Here is an 18,546-nt window from a genome sequence, read left to right as displayed (position 1 = left end):
TGCACTGGTAGCCCAGTGGGTGTTCCAGTCAGTGTATCTGTTCCCTCCACTTCCGCTAATACCAAAAGTTCTCAAGATCATCAGAAGAACAAGGGTTCGAGCAATTCTCATTGCTCTAGACTGGCCAAGAAGGGCTTGGTATCCAGATCTTCAGGAGCTATTACTGGAAGATCCTCTGCCTCTTCCTCTTCGCGAGGACCTGCTTCAGCATGGGCCGTTAGTTTATCAAAACTTACCGCTGCTGCGTTTGACGGCATGGCTGTTGAACGCCAGATCCTAGCCCGTAACGGTATTCCCAAGGAGGTCATTCCCACACTTATTCTGGCCAGGAAAGGGGTAACGTCCAAACATTGCCATCGTATTTGGAGAAAATACGTATCTTGGTGTGAATCCAAGAAGTCTCCTGCGGTGGATTTTCAATTAGGACGTCTTCTCCTATTTCTACAGGCGGGTGTGGATGCTGGTTTGAGATTAGGATCTATCAAGGTCCAAATTTCGGCCTTCTCAGTTTTCTTTCAGAAACAGTTGGCTTCCCTTCCTGAGGTCCAGACGTTCGTGAAGGGGGTTCTGCGCATCCAACCTCCCTTTCTGCCTCCTGCGGCGCCATGGGATCTTAATGTGGTGTTGCAGTTCCTTAAATCGGACTGGTTTGAACCTCTGCAGGAGGTGGAGCTGAAGTTTCTCACTTGGAAATTGGTCATGCTGTTGGCCTTGGCCTCAGGCAGACTAGTGTCTGAATTAGGGACTCTGTCACACAAGAGTCATTATTTGATTTTTCATGAAGCTAGGGCTGAACTGAGAACACGTCAGCATTTTCTTCTGAAGGTTGTATCGTCCTTCCATATTAGCCAACGTGTGGTGGTGCCAGTGGCTTCTGACACCTCAGCCGTTTCAAAGTCCTTGGATGTCGTTAGAGCATTGAGGACTTATGTTGCTAGAACGGCTCGGATAAGGAAAACAGAATCTTTGTTTGTCCTCTATGACCCCAACAAGATTGGGGGTCCTGCTTCTAAGCAGACTATTGCGCGCCGGATCAGAGGTACCATTCAGCACGCTCATTCCACGGCAGGATTGCCACTACCGACTTCGGTAAAAGCCCACTCTACCAGGAAAGTGGGTTCGTTCTGGGCGGCTGCCCGGGGTGTCTCGGCATTGCAAATTTGCCGAGCTGCTACTTGGTCAGGTGCAAACACGTTTGCTTAGTTTTACAAGTTTGACACCTTGGCGGCTGACGACCTTAAATTTGGTCAGTCAGTCCTGCAGGAACATTAGCACTTTCCCGCCCGTACTGGGAGCTTTAGTACATCTCCATGGTACTAAAATGGACCCCAGCATCCTCTAGGACATAAGAGAAAATAGGATTTTAATTACCTACCGGTAAATCCTTTTCTCGTAGTCCGTAGAGTATGCTGGGCGCCCGCCCAGTGCTCAATTTTCCTGCGGTATTACGTTTATCTTTTTGCACAGTTTTGTGTGTTAAGATGTTCACAGCAGTTGCTGTTACGTTAGGCATGCTCGTTGGCATGGGTTATGTTAAAGGCCATGTTAGCCGGCATGTTTTGTATGGTGTGAGCTGGTGTGAATCTCTCCACTAGTTTTAATATAGATTCCTCTCTCATAAATGTCCGATTCCTCGGGCACAGTTCCTATACTGAGGTAAGGAGGAGGGGCATAGAGGGAGGAGCCAGTTCACACTGTTAAAAAAGTCTTAAAGTGCCGAAGGCTCCTGCGGAACCACCTATACCCCATGGTGCTAAAATGGACCCCAGCATCCTCTACGGACTACGAGAAAAGGATTTACCGGTAGGTAATTAAAATCCTATTTTTATATATATCAGACGCACCTCACCACAGGCTGTGCAGCTCCCATCCTCTGCGCACTTCTCCTCCGCCAGACTCCACCCTGGCTGGCGTGCCAGACTCCCCTCCCCTGCTCAGCCAGGTACCTCAGCACTAACTGCCCACAGCCCCAACGGTCACTGCTCATGCACCGGTCTTCATGGCCACCTCCCTGGACTGCCGGTTTGGCATTAACCCATTCACTGTCGTGGTCATCAACACAAAAGGTGGTCAGGATTACATATATGAAGCAAATAATAATTCTTCTTCGGGTTCCACAGGTAGACTATGGATCTTTAACTTTTTGTTTATTAAAAAATTGAATTTGTATGGGGCACAAGGAAGCACCCAAATGGGTTGTAGTGTAGTATTGGGAACCCAGCACTTATTTACATAGTCATTGAATGACCGTTTAACTCAGTAAGGTATTAATGTTCTTATGTATTTATATGTGCATCAGTCACGGTAAGCTCAGAATTCTAAATTTGTGAATGATGAAAAATCAGATCCATGGAATCCTACCAAACTATATAAGTTGTATAATATTGGAAAGTATTGATATACAGTAACGCATAGCAACCCAATAGATTTCTTGCTTTTATTATTTGTTTTCAGAAGATCAATAATCACTTCTGATTGGATGCTGGTGCACGCTGAACGTTTTTATTTTGTATGCTGTAAAATGCCCTCTTGATGCAATGTTGCTTCATTCTTAGTAATGTTTTGTCTTCAGCAGATCCTTTGAAGGAAGGCTGTGGGCGATGTATGTCCCCGTTAGAAGACGCAATGACGGAGACACAACACCTATTCAAGATGGCGGCTCTTTGTGTCATGGATTTCCGTCTGTCCTGCTACAATTCCTTTACACAGGTAGCTTGACAAAAAATGGTCCTTCAGGTCTTTCTCCCAATTTAAGCATTCTGACTTGTGACACACATTATAGGGAAGCGCAGAGGGTGGATTATAGGTTAGAATCACTATCGGTAGTCGCTGGTTCTAGTTAATTGCCACGTTCTTTTCAACGGTCTCGGTGTTGCTGCTAATTGTGAAATAACCGTCTCCGTCATGTTTTTAAGTATCTGGTTCACTTTAAGGGTGGATTTTTTAGTATTGTTTTTTCTCTAACGTCCTAAGTGGATGCTGGGGACTCCGTAAGGACCATGGGGAATAGCGGCTCCGCAGGAGACTGGGCACATCTAAAGAAAGCTTTAGGACTAACTGGTGTGCACTGGCTCCTCCCCCTATGACCCTCCTCCAAGCCTCAGTTAGATTTCTGTGCCCGACGAGAAGGGTGCACACTAGGGGCTCTCCTGAGCTTCTTAGTGAAAGTTTTAGTTTAGGTTTGTTATTTTCAGTGAGACCTGCTGGCAACAGGCTCACTGCATCGAGGGACTAAGGGGAGAAGAAGCGAACTCACCTGCGTGCAGAGTGGATTGGGCTTCTTGGCTACTGGACATTAGCTCCAGAGGGACGATCATAGGTTCAGCCTGGATGGGTCCCGGAGCCGCGCCGCCGGCCCCCTTACAGAGCCAGAAGAGCGAAGAGGTCCGGAGAAAGCGGCGGCAGAAGACGTTCCTGTCTTCAAATAAGGTAGCGCACAGCACTGCAGCTGTGCGCCATTGCTCTCAGCACACTTCACACTCCGGTCACTGAGGGTGCAGGGCGCTGGGGGGGGCGCCCTGAGACGCAATAAAACATGACAGAAATACCTTACATGGCAAAAAAATGCATCACATATAGCTCCTGGGCTATATGGATGCATTTAACCCCTGCCAGAATATACAAAAAACCGGGAGATAAGGCAGCCGAAAAGGGGGCGGAGCCTATCTCCTCAGCACACTGGCGCCATTTTCCCTCACAGCTCAGTTGGAGGGAAGCTCCCTGGCTCTTCCCTGCACTACAGAAAGGGTTAAAAAAAGAGAGGGGGGCACTATTTAGGCGCAGTATTAAAACATACAGCAGCTATAAGGGAAAAAACACTTATATAAGGTTATCCCTGTATATATATAGCGCTCTGGTGTGTGCTGGCATACTCTCCCTCTGTCTCCCCAAAGGGCTAGTGGGGTCCTGTCCTCTATCAGAGCATTCCCTGTGTGTGTGCTGTGTGTCGGTACGTTTGTGTCGACATGTATGAGGAGAAAAATGATGTGGAGACGGAGCAGAGTGTCTGTAACAGTGATGTCACCCCCTAGGGGGTCGACACCTGAGTGGATGTACTGTTGAAAATTACGTGACAGTGTCAGCTCTATATAAAAAAACAGTGGTTGACATGAGACAGCCGGCTACTCAGCTTGTGCCTGTCCAGACGTCTCATAGGCCGTCAGGGGCTCTAAAGCGGCCGTTACCTCAGATGGCAGATACAGACGCCGACACGGATACTGACTCCTGTGTCGACGGTGAAGAGACAACCGTGATTTCCAGTAGGGCCACACGTTACATGATTGAGACAATGGCAAATGTTTTTATACATTTCTGATAATACGAGTACCACCAAAAAAGGGGTATTATGTTCGGTGAGGGAAAAACTACCTGTAGTTTTCCTGAATCTGAGAAATAAAATGAGGTGTGTGATGATGCGTGGGTTTCCCCCCGATAACAATTGATAATTTCTTAAAAAGTATTGGCTGCATACCCTTTCCCGCCAGAGGTTAGGGTGCGTTGGGAAACACCCCCTAGGGGGGATAAGGCGCTCACACGCTTGTAAGAACAAGGGCTCTACCCTCTCATGAGATGGCCACCCTTAAGGATCCTGCTTATAGAAAGCAGGAGGGTATCCAAAAAGGTATTTACACACATACTGGTGTTATACTGCGACCAGCTATCGCCTCAGCCTGGAGGTGCAGTGCTGGGTGGGCATGGTCGGATTCCCTGACTGGAAATATTAGGATAGTATATTATTGCCTATAGAGCATTTAAAAGATGCATTTCTATATATGCATGATGCACAGCGGAATAATTGCCGACTGGCATCAAGTATAAGTGCGTTGTCCAATTCTACCAGTAAAATGGTCAGGTGATGCGGATTCCAAACGGCATTTGGAAGTATTGCCTTTGAAAGGGGACATTTGGGGTCGGTCTTTTAGACCTGGTGGCCACGGCAACAGCTGGGAAATCAACGTTTGTACCCCAGGTCGCCTCTCAAAATAAGACGCCGTATTATCAGGCGCAGTCCTTTGTTGGCAAGCGGACAAAAGGTTCCTCTTTTCTGCTCGTGACAGAGGGAGAGGAAAAAGGCTGCAGAGATCAGCCAGTTCCCAGGAACAGAAACCCTTTCCCGCCTCTGCCAAGCCCTCAGTATAACGCTAGGGCTTTACAAGCTCAGGCACGGTGGGGGCCCGTTCTCAATGAATTTCAGTGCGCAGTGGGCTCACTCGCAAGTAGACCCCTGGATCCTTCAGGTAATATCTCAGGGGTACATATTGGAATTCGAGACGTCTCCCCCTCGCCGTTTCCAAAAGTCGGCTTTACCGACGTCTCCCTCTGACAGGGAGGCAGTTTTGGAAGCCATTCACAAGCTGTATTCCCAGCAGGTGATAATCAAGGTACCCCTCCTGCAACAGGGAACGGGGTATTATTCCACACTATTGTGGTACCGAAGCCAGACGGCTCGGTGAGACCGATTCTAAATCTAAAATCTAAAATCTTTGCACACTTACATACAGAGGTTCAAATTCAAGATTGAGTCACTCAGAGCAGTGATTGCGAACCTGGAAGAAGGGGACTACATGATGTCTCGGGACATCAAGGATGCTTACCTTCATGTCAAAATTTACCCTTCTCACCAAGGGTACCTCAGGTTATGGTACAGAACTGTCACTATCAGTTCAGACGCTGCCGTAGGGATGGTCCACGGCACCCCGGGTCTTTACCAAGGTAATGGCCGAAATTATATCCCTTCGAAGGAAGGGAATTTTAGTTATCCCTTACTTGGACGATTCCCTGATAAGGGTAAGATCCAGGGAACAGTTGGAGGTCGGTGTAGCACTATCTCAGGTAGTGTTGCGGCAGCACGATTGGATTCTCAATATTCCAAAATCGCAGCTGGTTCCGACGACTTGTCTTCTGTTTCCTAGGGATGATCCTGGACACAGTCCAGAAAAAAGGTGTTTCTCCCGGAAGAGAAAGCCAGGGAGTTATCCGAGCTAATCAGGAACCTCCTAAAACCGAACCAAGTCTCAGTGCATCAATGCACAAGGGTTCTGGGTAAAAATGGTGGCTTCCTACGAAGCAATCCCATTTGTTAGATTCCACGCAAGAACTTTCCAGTGGAACCTACTGGACAAATGGTCCGGGTCGCATTTTCAGATGCATCAGCGGATAACCCTGTCACCAAGGACAAGGGTATCCATCCTGTGGTGGTTGCAGAGTGCTCATCTTCTAGAGGGCCGCAGATTCGGCATTCAGGACTGGGTCCTGGTGACCACGGATGCCAGCCTGCGAGGCTGGGGAGCAGTCACACAGGGAAGGAATATCCAGGGCTTATGGTCAAGCCTGGAGACATCACTTCACATAAATATCCTGAAGCTAAGGGCCATTTACAATGCTCTAAGCTTAGCAAGACCTCTGCTTCAAGGTCAGCCGGTGTTGATCCAGTCGGACAACATCACGGCAGTCACCCACGTAAACAGACAGGGTGGCACAAGAAGCAGGAGGGCAATGGCAGAAGCTGCAAGGATTCTTCGCTGGGCGGAAAATCATGTGATAGCACTGTCAGCAGTATTCATTCCGGGAGTGGACAACTGGGAAGCAGACTTCCTCAGCACGATCTCCACCCGGGAGAGTGGGGACTTCACCCAGAAGTCGTCCACATGATTAAAAAACTCGACAGGTATTGCGCCAGGTCAAGAGACCCTCAGGCAATAGTTGTAGACGCTCTGGTAACACCGTGGGTGTACCAGTCAGTGTATGTGTTCCCTCCTCTGCCTCTCATACTCAAGGTACTGAGATTGATAAGATGGAGAGGAGAAAGCACTATATTCGTGGCTCCGGATTGGCCAAGAAGGACTTGGTAACCGGAACTTCAAGAGAGGCTCACGGAGGATCCGTGGCCTCTACCTCTAAGAAGGGACCTGCTCCAGCAAGGACCCTGTCTGTTCCAAGACTTACCGCGGCTGCGTTTGACGGCATGGCGGTTGAACACCGGATCCTGAAGGGGAAAAAAAAAAAAAAAAGGCATTCCGGATGAAGTCATCCCTATCCTGATCAAAAGCCAGGAAGGATGTAACCGCAAAAACATTATCACCGCAATTGGCGAAAATATGTTGCGTAGTGCGAGGCCAGTAAGGCCCGACGGAGGAAATTCAACTGGGTCGATTCCTACATTCCTGCAAACAGGAGTGTCTATGGGCCTGAAATTGGGGTCCATTAAGGTTCAGATTTCGGCCCTGTCAATTTTCTTCCAAAAAAAAAAAAGGAACTAGCTTCAGTCCCTGAAGTTTAGACGTTTGTAAAAGGGGTACTGCATATACAGCCTCCTGTTGTGCCTCCAGTGGCACTTTGGGATCTCAATGTAGTTTGGGTTCCAAAAGTCACATTGGTTTGAACCACTTAAATCTGTGGAGTTAAAATATCTCACATGGAAAGTGGTCATGCTGTTGCCCCTGGCCTGGGCCAGGCGCGTGTCAGAATTGGCGGCTTTATCCTGTAAAAGCCCTTATCTGATTTTCCATTCGGACAGGGCGGAATTGAGGACTCGTCCTCAGTTTCTCCCTAAGGTGGTTCCAGCGTTTTCACCTGAACCAACCTATTGTGGTGCCTGCGGCTACTAGGGACTTGGAGGAATCCAAGTTGCTGGATGTTGTCAGGGCCCTGAAAATATGTTTCCAGGACGGCTGGAGTCAGGAAATCTGACTCGCTGTTTATCCTGTATGCACCCAACATGCTGGGTGCTCCTGCTTCTAAGCAGACTATTGCTCGTTGGATTTGTAGTACAATTCAGCTTGCACATTCTGTGGCAGGCCTGCCACAGCTAAAATCAGTAAAAGCCCGTTCCACAAGAAAGGTGGGCTCATCTTGGGCGGCTGCCCGAGCGGTCTCTGCTTTACAACTTTGCCGAGCAGCTACTTGGTCAGGGGCAAACACGTTTGCTAAATTCTACAAATTTGATACCCTGGCTGAGGAGGACCTGGAGTTCTCTCATTCGGTGCTGCAGAGTCATCCGCACTCTCCCGCCCGTTTGGGAGCTTTGGTATAATCCCCATGGTCCTTACGGAGTCCCCAGCATCCACTTAGGACGTTAGAGAAAATAAGAATTTACTTACCGATAATTCTATTTCTCATAGTCCGTAGTGGATGCTGGGCGCCCATCCCAAGTGCGGATTGTCTGCAGTACTTGTACATAGTTATTGTTACAAAAATCGGGTTATTATTGTTGGGAGCCATCTTTTCAGAGGCTCCTCTGTTATCATACTGTTAACTGGGTTCAGATCACAAGTTATACGGTGTGATTGGTGTGGCTGGTATGAGTCTTACCCGGGATTCAAATCCTTCCTTATTGTGTACGCTCGTCCGGGCACAGTATCCTAACTGAGGCTTGGAGGAGGGTCATAGGGGGAGGAGCCAGTGCACACCAGTTAGTCCTAAAGCTTTCTTTAGATGTGCCCAGTCTCCTGCGGAGCCGCTATTCCCCATGGTCCTTACGGAGTCCCCAGCATCCACTACGGACTATGAGAAATAGAATTATCGGTAAGTAAATTCTTATTTTTTTTGTTTTGTTTGTTTTTTAATTGCTGTATGTAATCTGCAGACAAACCAGCCTGCGTCTTCCACTTACTACCGCTCTGTGTTACAGCTGAAGTCTCACCCTGGGCTGAAGAAGATCTTGGCGATAACCGCTGTCGGCACGATAACTCTCATTTTCCTGGCCCGTCACTTTAGAAGACGACGAGGGGGGAAGAAGAAAAACAAAATTCCCTCCTGGGATTCCGGCCACCTCCTGCTAGACAGCACTAGAAACGCGGCTTCGGAGAAAGGTGGGTACAGGCGGGACTGGGGGGGGAATTAATTTAGGCATAATCTCATGTACGCTCTAGTAGTAGTGTTATCATTGTGATCACATCATTATCAGGAACAGGGATCCTAGTTGTGGACTATATTGTATCCCATATCTCATGTACATGAAGGTATTACAGCAACTTTTCACTCCTGGTTTTAGTGTATTACTGCCACCATGTTTGTGTATGAGCGGGCAGCGCGCTCGTGATTGTCTTTGTAGTGGGGCCTAAATTTCAAGCCATTTCAAATTGAAATTGAACGCGTCTGCTTGAACTAATCCTGGGTACACACTGTGCAGAAAGTGGGCCTATTACCGACTCGCCGGCCCGAGAATCCAGCGTCCCGAACTGACAATCATTTGAATTGGCTCATAGCGGCAGAACGATGAGGCGAGATCTATAACAACAAATCAGGTCTTATGCTATCATCGTACTGTACAGAACGGTCATTGGCTAGTGTGTACGCTAGTTTTTAAACTGACAGATGATTGAACAGCAGGACGCGTTGTCTGTACATGGCTCGTGAGTGTACCCCTCTTATCTCAAGCTTCTACTCAGTCAAATTACCTAATATTGAGTTTAATTTTTGGCCTGACTACCGCAGGGTGTATAACTCCTGAGCGGTTACTGTATCTCCAGTTTGGAGTTTGCATTCGCGACCTGTCGCTAAAACAGAGACACAGCCTTCTCCCGTCATATTCCCAGCACGCGGTGCGTCCTTGTGCATCGCCTGTCCTGTACTTTCCTTACATTTTAATTAAAATAAGGTTTCAGTTGTTAGGGGTGTTCAAGCCAGTCTGAAAATGTTTCAGCATTACTATATTCAGGTTCTTGGTTCAATTGTAAATAATGAAGTTCAAACATATTTTCTATGATTTACATATGTCTCAAAGCTAAAGTTCAACAATGTATCATAGATTTTGCAAGGATTTGAACTAGGTCAAGAAACAATTTGAAACATTGTAGAGCACAGGTTCTCAAACTCGGTCCTCAGGACCCCACACAGTGCATGTTTTGCAGGTCTCCTCACAGAATCGCAAGTGAAATAATTAGCTTCACCTGTGTACCTTTTAAAATGTGTCAGTGAGTAATTAAAACACCTGTGCAACTGCTGGGTTACCTGCAAAACATGCACTGTGTGGGGTCCTGAGGACCGAGTTTGAGAACCTATGTTGTAGAGGATTTCTGTTGGTGAGCAGTGTAACAGGGGCAGCGTCATGGTTTCAGCAGGGGTACGGAGTTAAGCAGGAAGCCACAGACTGCAAAATACATAGTGGAACGTGCAGGGTGCCCCAGCAGCAGATTACTGTGGTGAGGATCCTCTGGAAGGTTGTGGTGCCACCGTTCTACAGACAACTTATCCAAACTTTGTGCTTTTCAGTAGTAATCTATACTAAGCAGGGATACAGATGATGTAATGGTGTATGTATGTGTGTGTGTATATATATATATATATATATATATTGTGACAAGAACACTGGGATAGTGTTTGAGGGCAGGTATGTTTGTCCCAGGTTCTTGTCTTACATGTTTTAGAACACAGGTTATCAAACTCGGTCCTCAGGACCCCACACGGTGCATGTTTTGCAGGTCACCTCACAGAATCGCAAGTGAAATCATTTGCTCCATCTGTGGACCTTTTAAAATGTGTCAGTGAGTAATGAATACACCTGTGCAGCTGCTGGGTTACCTGCAAAACATGCACTGTGTGGGGTCCTGAGGACCGAGTTTGAGAACCACTATTTTAGAAAATGAAAACTTCTAGGAAAATGCTTTTGTTTTGTTAGAACCTTTTCAGTTTGCTGGAAAAAGCTGGATAAGGGCCCTTAGAGAGAGATAGGGCGAGTTCCAGACATTGGGCCCAGTTCGGATCTTTGGCCTCACAGAAGGCTAATCAGGGCTTTCAGCTGTGCAAGAGTCTTATAGGGCTTCTAGCCTGATTAATGTGTGCAGACTGCCTGGGAAGACTGCAGGATCTCTGTGAGAGAAACACGCTTCCTGATACAAGTGAGCTATACAGTGTTTACTGGAGAACTCTGTGTTTTTGTTTAGTGACCGTTAGGAACATCTTGTGTTTAGTTAGTGCCGGACAGGCAAGGTATTTTCTTTTGCTGTTTGTTTTATTTTCTGTATAATAAAACTGGCTGGGGCTAGTTGTACCGGAAACTGGACTTGTGTGGTTCCTCAGCTGCTGCATGCTGCCATTAATCCCAGGAAACGGCACCTTGTACCCTTACAGTGTTACAATATATATATAAAATATATGTACACTGTGTAACACGTTCTCTCTGTGGTCTGTGTGATGCCTACAGGCTCCAGCTGCTCCAGTAGCCGGCAGAACTTAACGCTGTCGCTGAACATGGTGAAGGAGAAGGAGTCCCAGGCGCTGCACTTAAACGGAGGATTGTACAGTAACTATTCAGGATCTGCGCAGAGTTTGGCGTCGGTAAGTCGTAATGGAACGTTCTTTTAAAACGTTACACACAAAGGGCCAGAGTTGGGACCAAGGCAAAAAATAAAAAGGAGTAATTTTGCATCTGGACAAACATGCTGCACTACAAGGGGAGCAAATACATTTAGTTTGCATGCAGGGTAAATACTGGAGGCTTTTGCATGTAGCCCACACATGTTGGACAGATTTAAATAACTTGGGGCGGTTAAGTGAGTGGTTTTGGAATTTGATAAGCTCCCAACAAACGCTTGAAGGTTTGGAGACTAGAGGAAAGTCTTGTGAAACTATCTAAACTGATTTCCTCTGCTCACTACACACCTGGATAATTTCCAATTCCGTGTCTGCTCTAGTATGGGGGGAGCCTTCCTAAACCAATTAAACCTCTCCTTTACTTTGTTATATATTAGTTTCCTTTTTTTTGTTTTTTGTCAGGTACGAAGTATCAACTCCTGTCACGGCTGCACCTGTATCACTTCCAATCCCTGGGATAAAGCTGAGGAAGAGGATATGAAGATTGTAAACATCCCAGTTACGACTCCAGAAAATCTCTACCTAATGGGTAAGTGGGGAGCAATCTGACACTGGCGCCCCACTGTGCGGGGGTAATGTACTTTCCTGGTAATGTATGATTGCCATCACCTGTGGTGTACTAGTTCATTGATAAGAAAGGTGTTTCACCACAGGTGATGGCAATCATACATTACCAGGAAAGTCCAGGAACAGAGCATTTTCTCCCTCATGGAGAGGGTCAGGTAGGCAAGTATGTTACACATAATCTACAGTTTTTTTTATATTTTCAAAGGAGGGGGTCTGACCACACCTCTCCACATTGGTCACACCCCCCTCACAGTACTGGGGCCCGGCAGAACTGTCTGTGCCCCTTATTATGGACCTACGTATGCATCTTTTCCATGTGCTTTGCTCTACTATAACCAGGTCGCAGCCTCTCTCTGCCAGGAGGTATATTATAGAAGAGTATGTGGAATAAAAGGTTGTTGCTAATTAAGCACCAGGTCTGTGTCTATCTAGCAGTGATTGATTAAAGGTGTGCATTCCCTTGTAAATCTCTTACAACTTTATTTGCAGTAAAAAATGGATCGAAGCTGATGTTTTACTGACTTTATATAGTTTCAAAACCTGTGACACCTGTGATATTGTATTTATGCTGTTACCCTGTTGCTACTTTATATGTTTACCATGTATGGCGCTGCGTACACATTTTGGTGCCTCTATAAATACAAGATAATAGTAATAATAATAACCACAGATCAGACTCTGAGAACAGACTCCACGTCCTACAGTTACTGTGGTGAAAAGTATTCGCTCCTTATATAAATCTACCATGTTGCATCATGATGTGGCCACTAGGGGCACTGTCCCATTTAAGTTTATGGCTGAAACCTCCTATCTTGGATGAGCTGTATGAAGCTCACAGTCTTCGTAATAAACATGAACATGCCGGGGATAAAATAGTAATATTACAGAAAATCCGAAAAATGCAGACATTTTTGTAACATTGTACCCATGTTATGTTAATGATAACCATTCCCTTTTGCTCAATCGCATACATTGTATGAAAAAGACATTTATATGCAGATTTCTTTGAATAAACATATATAAAACCAGAATGTATATCTAATATACATTAGATCTGCATTAACATCTATCAGTAATTTGGCTTGTATTGCACCCCAGCCAAAACATCACCCCTACTTGAAGTGACCCCTTAAAGTGATGAACTGGAATGTGCTGAACTCAGGTGGTTATGTAGCCATAAAGGCTTATTTAAAGGAAAATGCTACCAAAGGTGAATTTCCTTTTGATAAATAAAACTTAATTGCAAAATATTATTTGCCTGTTTTGTGGAGATCGATCCAAACCCACACCTGCGTGGGTCACCATTTCTTGTGGCAGTGTGGACGAGGAGAAATCTGCAGACGTGAGAAGTGGGACAGACATTGGGAAGTGTGGGGACTGTCCTTCCTCGACAGGGGGGGATTGCTATAATGCAGCTCTATAATATTTTGCATTTATTTTTGCTTAATAATAGCCAACGAAAGCGGATTTATTTATTTTTCTGGTGGAATTAGCCCTTAACAACCGGGTGCAATATGTAAAAAGCACTGTTACCCATAGCAACCCATTGTACTTTTTTTTTTTACATCAATACATTTTGTTGGAATAATTTCAAGTTAAGGGACACGGATAATACAATATGTTTTTATTGAGAGAAATACTCGCAGTTTTTCAACCATCATGTAAATTAGTATCAGCAGCAAAATATTGTTATCTCAAAACCTAAAACTTGGGGAAAGGGGAAAAGGGCCTCAGCCGAGGAAATTGACGGTTTCAATGTGCAGCCGTTTTAAATTGCAACCAAGGGCCCCAAAGGGCAAACAATTCAACGTACTTACCAACCCCCAATAAAAGGGGCTCATCCGTATGGCTCATACAATGATAACAAGAATCTGACTGTTATAAGTTACAGCACGTTTGTACACATTGTATATTTCTGATTATTTTTTTATAAAGGAATGGAGTTGTTTGAAGAAGCCTTGCGCCGGTGGGAGCAAGCGCTCACGTTCCGGAATAGGCAGGCTGAAGATGAGGCCAACTGCAGCTCCATCCGGCTGGGAGCAGGTGACGCAATCGCGGAAGAAAACGTGGAGGTAGGCTGAGACGTGTAGTACTGTGTTATTGTTGGAATGTAAAATGTGAATTCAGTTGGACACTTCCATCCAAGTAAAGCACAGAAAACCGCAGCAGAGTCTGAATCAGCTTGATGAGATCCTGTCCGCGACGCCAATAGCACAGGCCGTAATGCTTTGCAAGTGACTCTACATCTGATGCAATTACCAATAATAATCCATATTTTAAAATGCTGTTAGAGGTCATTGTCCGACCGCACTTACAGGCACTCGCGTGGCGTGACTGATCCGCAGCTCGGCTCCGCCACCAGCTGTGTTACTCGGGCTGAGCGGAATGATTGGTCTCTGTGTTGCCAGAATTTTGTGGGTGAAGAAAATATTTAGGGATCTATTTACTAAGCCTCGGATGGAGATAAAGTGGACGGAGATAAAGTACCAGCCAATCAGCTCATGACGGTCATGTCAGCGGCTGGGTTTGAAAAATGACAGGAGCTGATTGGCTGGTACTTTATCTCCATCCAAGGCTTAGTAAATAGACCCCTTAGGGTTTTACTAAATTGCGTTTTTATTCTGGTCGCATTGATGGCATTGTCATATACGCATTCAAAGTTTTCATTACTAGCGATACTGCAATATGAGGATTTGATATGTTGTCAGTGTATAGTACGTTAATTACAGTATAAAATAGACTTTTGCTATATGGTTAATTTGAGAGTATCCAGGTAATGCTGACACTATCCTGTTTCTCCTTCTGTACACAAGATAGATGATGGATGTGTAGCTAAATAGGGAATCCTTATGATATAACTCTGTTATATTGGTGCTTGCATTGATATAATTCATGTTGCAGGATATTATGAGTGCTGAATTCATCCACAAACTGGAAGCCTTACTACAACGGGCTTACCGCCTGCAGGAGGAGTTCGAGGCCTCGCTCGGAGCGTCCGATCCCGCATCCCAGGCTAACGACATTGGTAAGTGATTACCAAGTGACCTTTCAGTCTAAACCGTGGCTCCATGGTGATTATAACCTCAGGCTTTAAAAAAAAACACATGTATTGTGTGTTTTTTTTTGCGGTGCATGTCTGTAATCTGAACAATTTTTTGAATTAATTCTTGAGCTCTTTCTATCCTGCGAAACCTGTCCACTTGTGGAATTATAGTAGTGAGGACAGGGCTGCATGTGACAGGGGCAGTGACATGATGTAAGGAGGGGAATGGAGGCAGCAGGAAGCCACAGACTGAGAATTATATAGTGGGAGGAGCAGTGTCCCCAGCAGCACAGAGTATATCAGGAGATGATTGATGTGACAGTGAGGACAGAGCTGCATGTGACAGGGGCAGTGACATGATGTGAGGAGGGGAATGGAGGCAGCAGGAAGCCACAGACTGAGAGTTATATAGTGGGAGGAGCAGTGTCCCCAGCAGCCCAGAGTATATCAGGAGAGGAGTGATGTGTCAGTGAGGACAGGGCTGCATGTGATACGGGCAGTGACATGATGTGAGGAGTGGAATGGAGGTAGCAGGAAGTCACAGACTGAGCGTTATATAGTGGGAGGAGCAGTGTCCCCAGCAGCACAGAGTATATCAGGAGGTGAGTGATGTGTCAGTGAGGACAGAGCTGCATGTGACAGGGGCAGTGACATGATGTGAGGAGGAGAATGGAGGCAGCAGGAAGTCACAGACTGAGAGTTATATAGTGGGAGGAGCAGGGTCCCCAGCAGCACAGAGTATATCAGGAGATGAGTGATGTGTCAGTGAGGACAGAGCTGCATGTGACAGGGGCAGTGACATGATGTGAGGAGGGGAATGGAGGCAGCAGGAAGCCACAGACTGAGAGTTATATAGTGGAGGAGCAGGGTCCCCAGCAGCACAGAGTATATCAGGAGATGAGTGATGTATGAGGACAGGGCTTCATGTGATAGGGGCAGTGACCTGATGTGAGGAGGGGAATGGAGGCAGCAGGAAGCCACAGACTGAGAGTTATACAGTGGAGGAGCAGGGTCCCCCAGCAGCACAGAGTACATCAGGACATGCATGATATGTCAGTGAGGACAGGGCTGCATGTGACAGGGGCAGTGACATGATGTGAGGAGGAGAATGGAGGCAGCAGGAAGCCACAGACTGAGAGTTATATAGTGGGAGGAGCAGAGGCCCCCAGCAGCACAGAGTACATCAGGACATGCATGATATGTCAGTGAGGACAGGGCTGCATGTGACAGGGGCAGTGACATGATGTGAGGAGGAGAATGGAGGCAGCAGGAAGCCACAGACTGAGAGTTATATAGTGGGAGGAGCAGAGGCCCCAGCAGCACAGAGTATATCAGGAGATGTTTGTGTTAGTGAATACAGGGCTGTATGTGTGTGGAGAGGTTGGTGGGGGGAATCAAAAGATCGATAGCTAATAGGTCGACACCATATGGTTGACATGCATTAGGTTGGCAGGATCAAAAGGCTGACATGGTAATGGTCAACACAACTTTGTTTGTTTTTTTTGGATGTCATTTTGTATATTTAACCATATCTAAGCCAAATTAGTGGAAACGTGTACCCTCATAGGCTCGCTTCGCTTGGCACGGTTTGGGCAAGGTGCCTTTCTGCACTCTGCACAGGTGTTACTATTCCCAATCGTAGTGCTTGTGGATGATGGAGTGTCTCTTCTGATTGTCTTACACTGCAGATGCTTGTTTCTGCCACCTGCTGGCCACAAGAAGTACTACATCTAGTGTACTAATCCCTCCTTCCCCCTCCTCTTCTTCCCCTACCAACTAAATCACTGGTGGTTTGTACATAACAGAGAAATACAATAAATGTATATGATATAATATAATATCAGTTTTCATTCTGATGTTCCATTGACTTGTAATTGTGGCATTTTAGAGTAATTTTAATATTTGAAAACTTTTTTTTTTATTTTTATTTTTTGTAATTCAGCTGAGCCTGTGATATGTATTTTCCTGTTGCTGCAAATAGTTAATATCCGTGTTTATTGGGCATCTCTGCAAATCATTTATTGGAATTCTTCTCTGAGCTTTTATGTTGTATTTAATTAAATAAAGCTTTAGTAACTTTGGGACGGGATAAAAGCAGCCGGGAATCTTGGCGGCTCCTGGAAAGTGTTATTGTTCTGTCCTCTGCCAGTGTAAATGTTTAGTCTGTGAGACGCGTCTGATCCGATGTGTTTATGGAGACGTGAAGTGGGTGAATAAGAGAGATCCGGCACGTGCCCAGATGCGGTGTATACACGAATAGCACCCACTTGCTATTAAATCCATGGGTGCTGAATGAATCTGACATCCATTGTGTCCTCTTTTAGATATTCAATTAATGAATTGCTTTATTATTGTACATTGAAATAAACCATTTGCTCTGTGGAGTATTTCTAGGCAGCTGGTAAAGTGTTTGGGTGGATTAGCCATGTTACAGAATTACCAACCACCTCCAAATACAGACGATTAACTCTTTACCAACCTTACCCAAAAATAAAAATACCGATCTATAAAAAACAACTTGTCCATCATTTAGTTGTGTGTATTTATAGGCGGCTGGTAATGTTTTGGATTATCTATTTTAGAGGATTTCCGACCACCTAATTATACACACAACTAACCCTCTACCAACTGTGCCCAATGTAAATATCACCTTTTCATAAAAATTATAACAATCACCAAAAGATAGCGCTGTCTCCTTGCCAGGGCCGTCTTAACAGCAGTGTAGGCCCCTGGGCACAGCAATGCACTGGGCCCCCTACCTATCCTCCAGTGGTAGGGGTGGGGGGTGCCCTCAGCGGCAGCTTTGATGTCCTGCGGGCGGTAGGGGGTGTTTTATCTTCCGCTGAGCATGTAGGACCTGGAGCAGTCATTTCTGCTAATTACTCCTTTACTGCACAGATGAGGCTAAACTGTAGAAGGGGGCATTGGGCTGAATGAAGGGTGGTAGGGGGTGTTTAATACGTAGGGGAGGGTGGATAGTGGAGTGGGCTTATTATTCATCATTTTCCGGTGGGAGGGCAGCTTACTTGACTGCAGATATCTCCAGTTCCTGAAAATATATTTCTTAGCTTTGAATGGGCTAAAAACACTAGAGTCCCACCTTTCAGGAGGAACTGGGGACACCTTTCAGGAGGTACTGGGGACACCTGTCAGGAGGTACTAGGGACTTGGGTATCAGAGGTCAGGTGCCAGAGCAATTCACAGATGAAAATATAAAACTGCATATTAGGCGTGTGCAGCTGGAGCAGGGACCACTGAAAGGAGAGAGTCACAGCTTTTGGATTATACCCTCACAAAAACTCTTAAGTCAGACAGAACCTGAGATATCTGGCTGGGAAGAGCAATTAACAGGCTTGGATGGGGACCACTGCTTTCACGTTGGATATCTCCGGTTCCCCAGGTTCGATTTTCAAAAATCTGGTACCCCTGGAAAGAGGGGACCCTCAGCTATCAGCCTAGGGCCCTTATACTCTTGGGGCCCTTGGGCAAGAGCCCATTGAGCCCATACGAAAAGACGGCCCTGCTCCTTGCTGAGTTGGGGGTAGCCTGATGGTAAAAGGAGTAATTTTACTTCTTCTTTTTTTCCCTGCACCGTGGTGCATCCTATGGGAATGGCATAACCC

General features: G+C 46.0%; 2 protein-coding genes across 11 annotated transcripts in view; one reads left to right on the top strand and one right to left on the bottom strand.

The window, feature by feature from the left end:
• USP33 (ubiquitin specific peptidase 33) overlaps positions 1-1,967 on the bottom strand; it is a 63,077-nt gene extending 61,110 nt beyond the window's left edge. The window contains exon 1 of the mRNA XM_063939590.1: positions 1,845-1,967. The gene's annotated coding sequence lies outside the window, so the exon portion shown is untranslated. The remainder of the gene's footprint in view (positions 1-1,844) is intronic.
• MIGA1 (mitoguardin 1) overlaps positions 1-18,546 on the top strand; it is an 82,508-nt gene that overhangs the window by 11,089 nt on the left and 52,873 nt on the right. For 4 of the 10 annotated variants that reach the window (XM_063939035.1, XM_063939038.1, XM_063939030.1 and 1 more), the window contains exons 1-7: positions 1,985-2,120; positions 2,573-2,709; positions 8,630-8,810; positions 11,144-11,277; positions 11,716-11,842; positions 13,816-13,952; positions 14,782-14,905. In XM_063939035.1, coding sequence (XP_063795105.1) covers positions 2,000-2,120; positions 2,573-2,709; positions 8,630-8,810; positions 11,144-11,277; positions 11,716-11,842; positions 13,816-13,952; positions 14,782-14,905 — 961 coding nt within the window. In that variant the 5' untranslated portion in view covers positions 1,985-1,999. Of the gene's footprint in view, positions 1-1,984; positions 2,121-2,572; positions 2,710-8,629; positions 8,811-11,143; positions 11,278-11,715; positions 11,843-13,815; positions 13,953-14,781; positions 14,906-18,546 lie in introns of those variants that run through there. The other 6 variants (XM_063939034.1, XM_063939037.1, XM_063939039.1 and 3 more) reach the window with 3 other exon arrangements.

Source organism: Pseudophryne corroboree, chromosome 9 (genome assembly GCF_028390025.1).
Source record: "Pseudophryne corroboree isolate aPseCor3 chromosome 9, aPseCor3.hap2, whole genome shotgun sequence".
Lineage (NCBI taxonomy): Eukaryota > Metazoa > Chordata > Amphibia > Anura > Myobatrachidae > Pseudophryne > Pseudophryne corroboree.
Note: the sequence above shows the minus strand (reverse complement) of the source record. Positions and strands in the feature narration are given on the sequence as shown.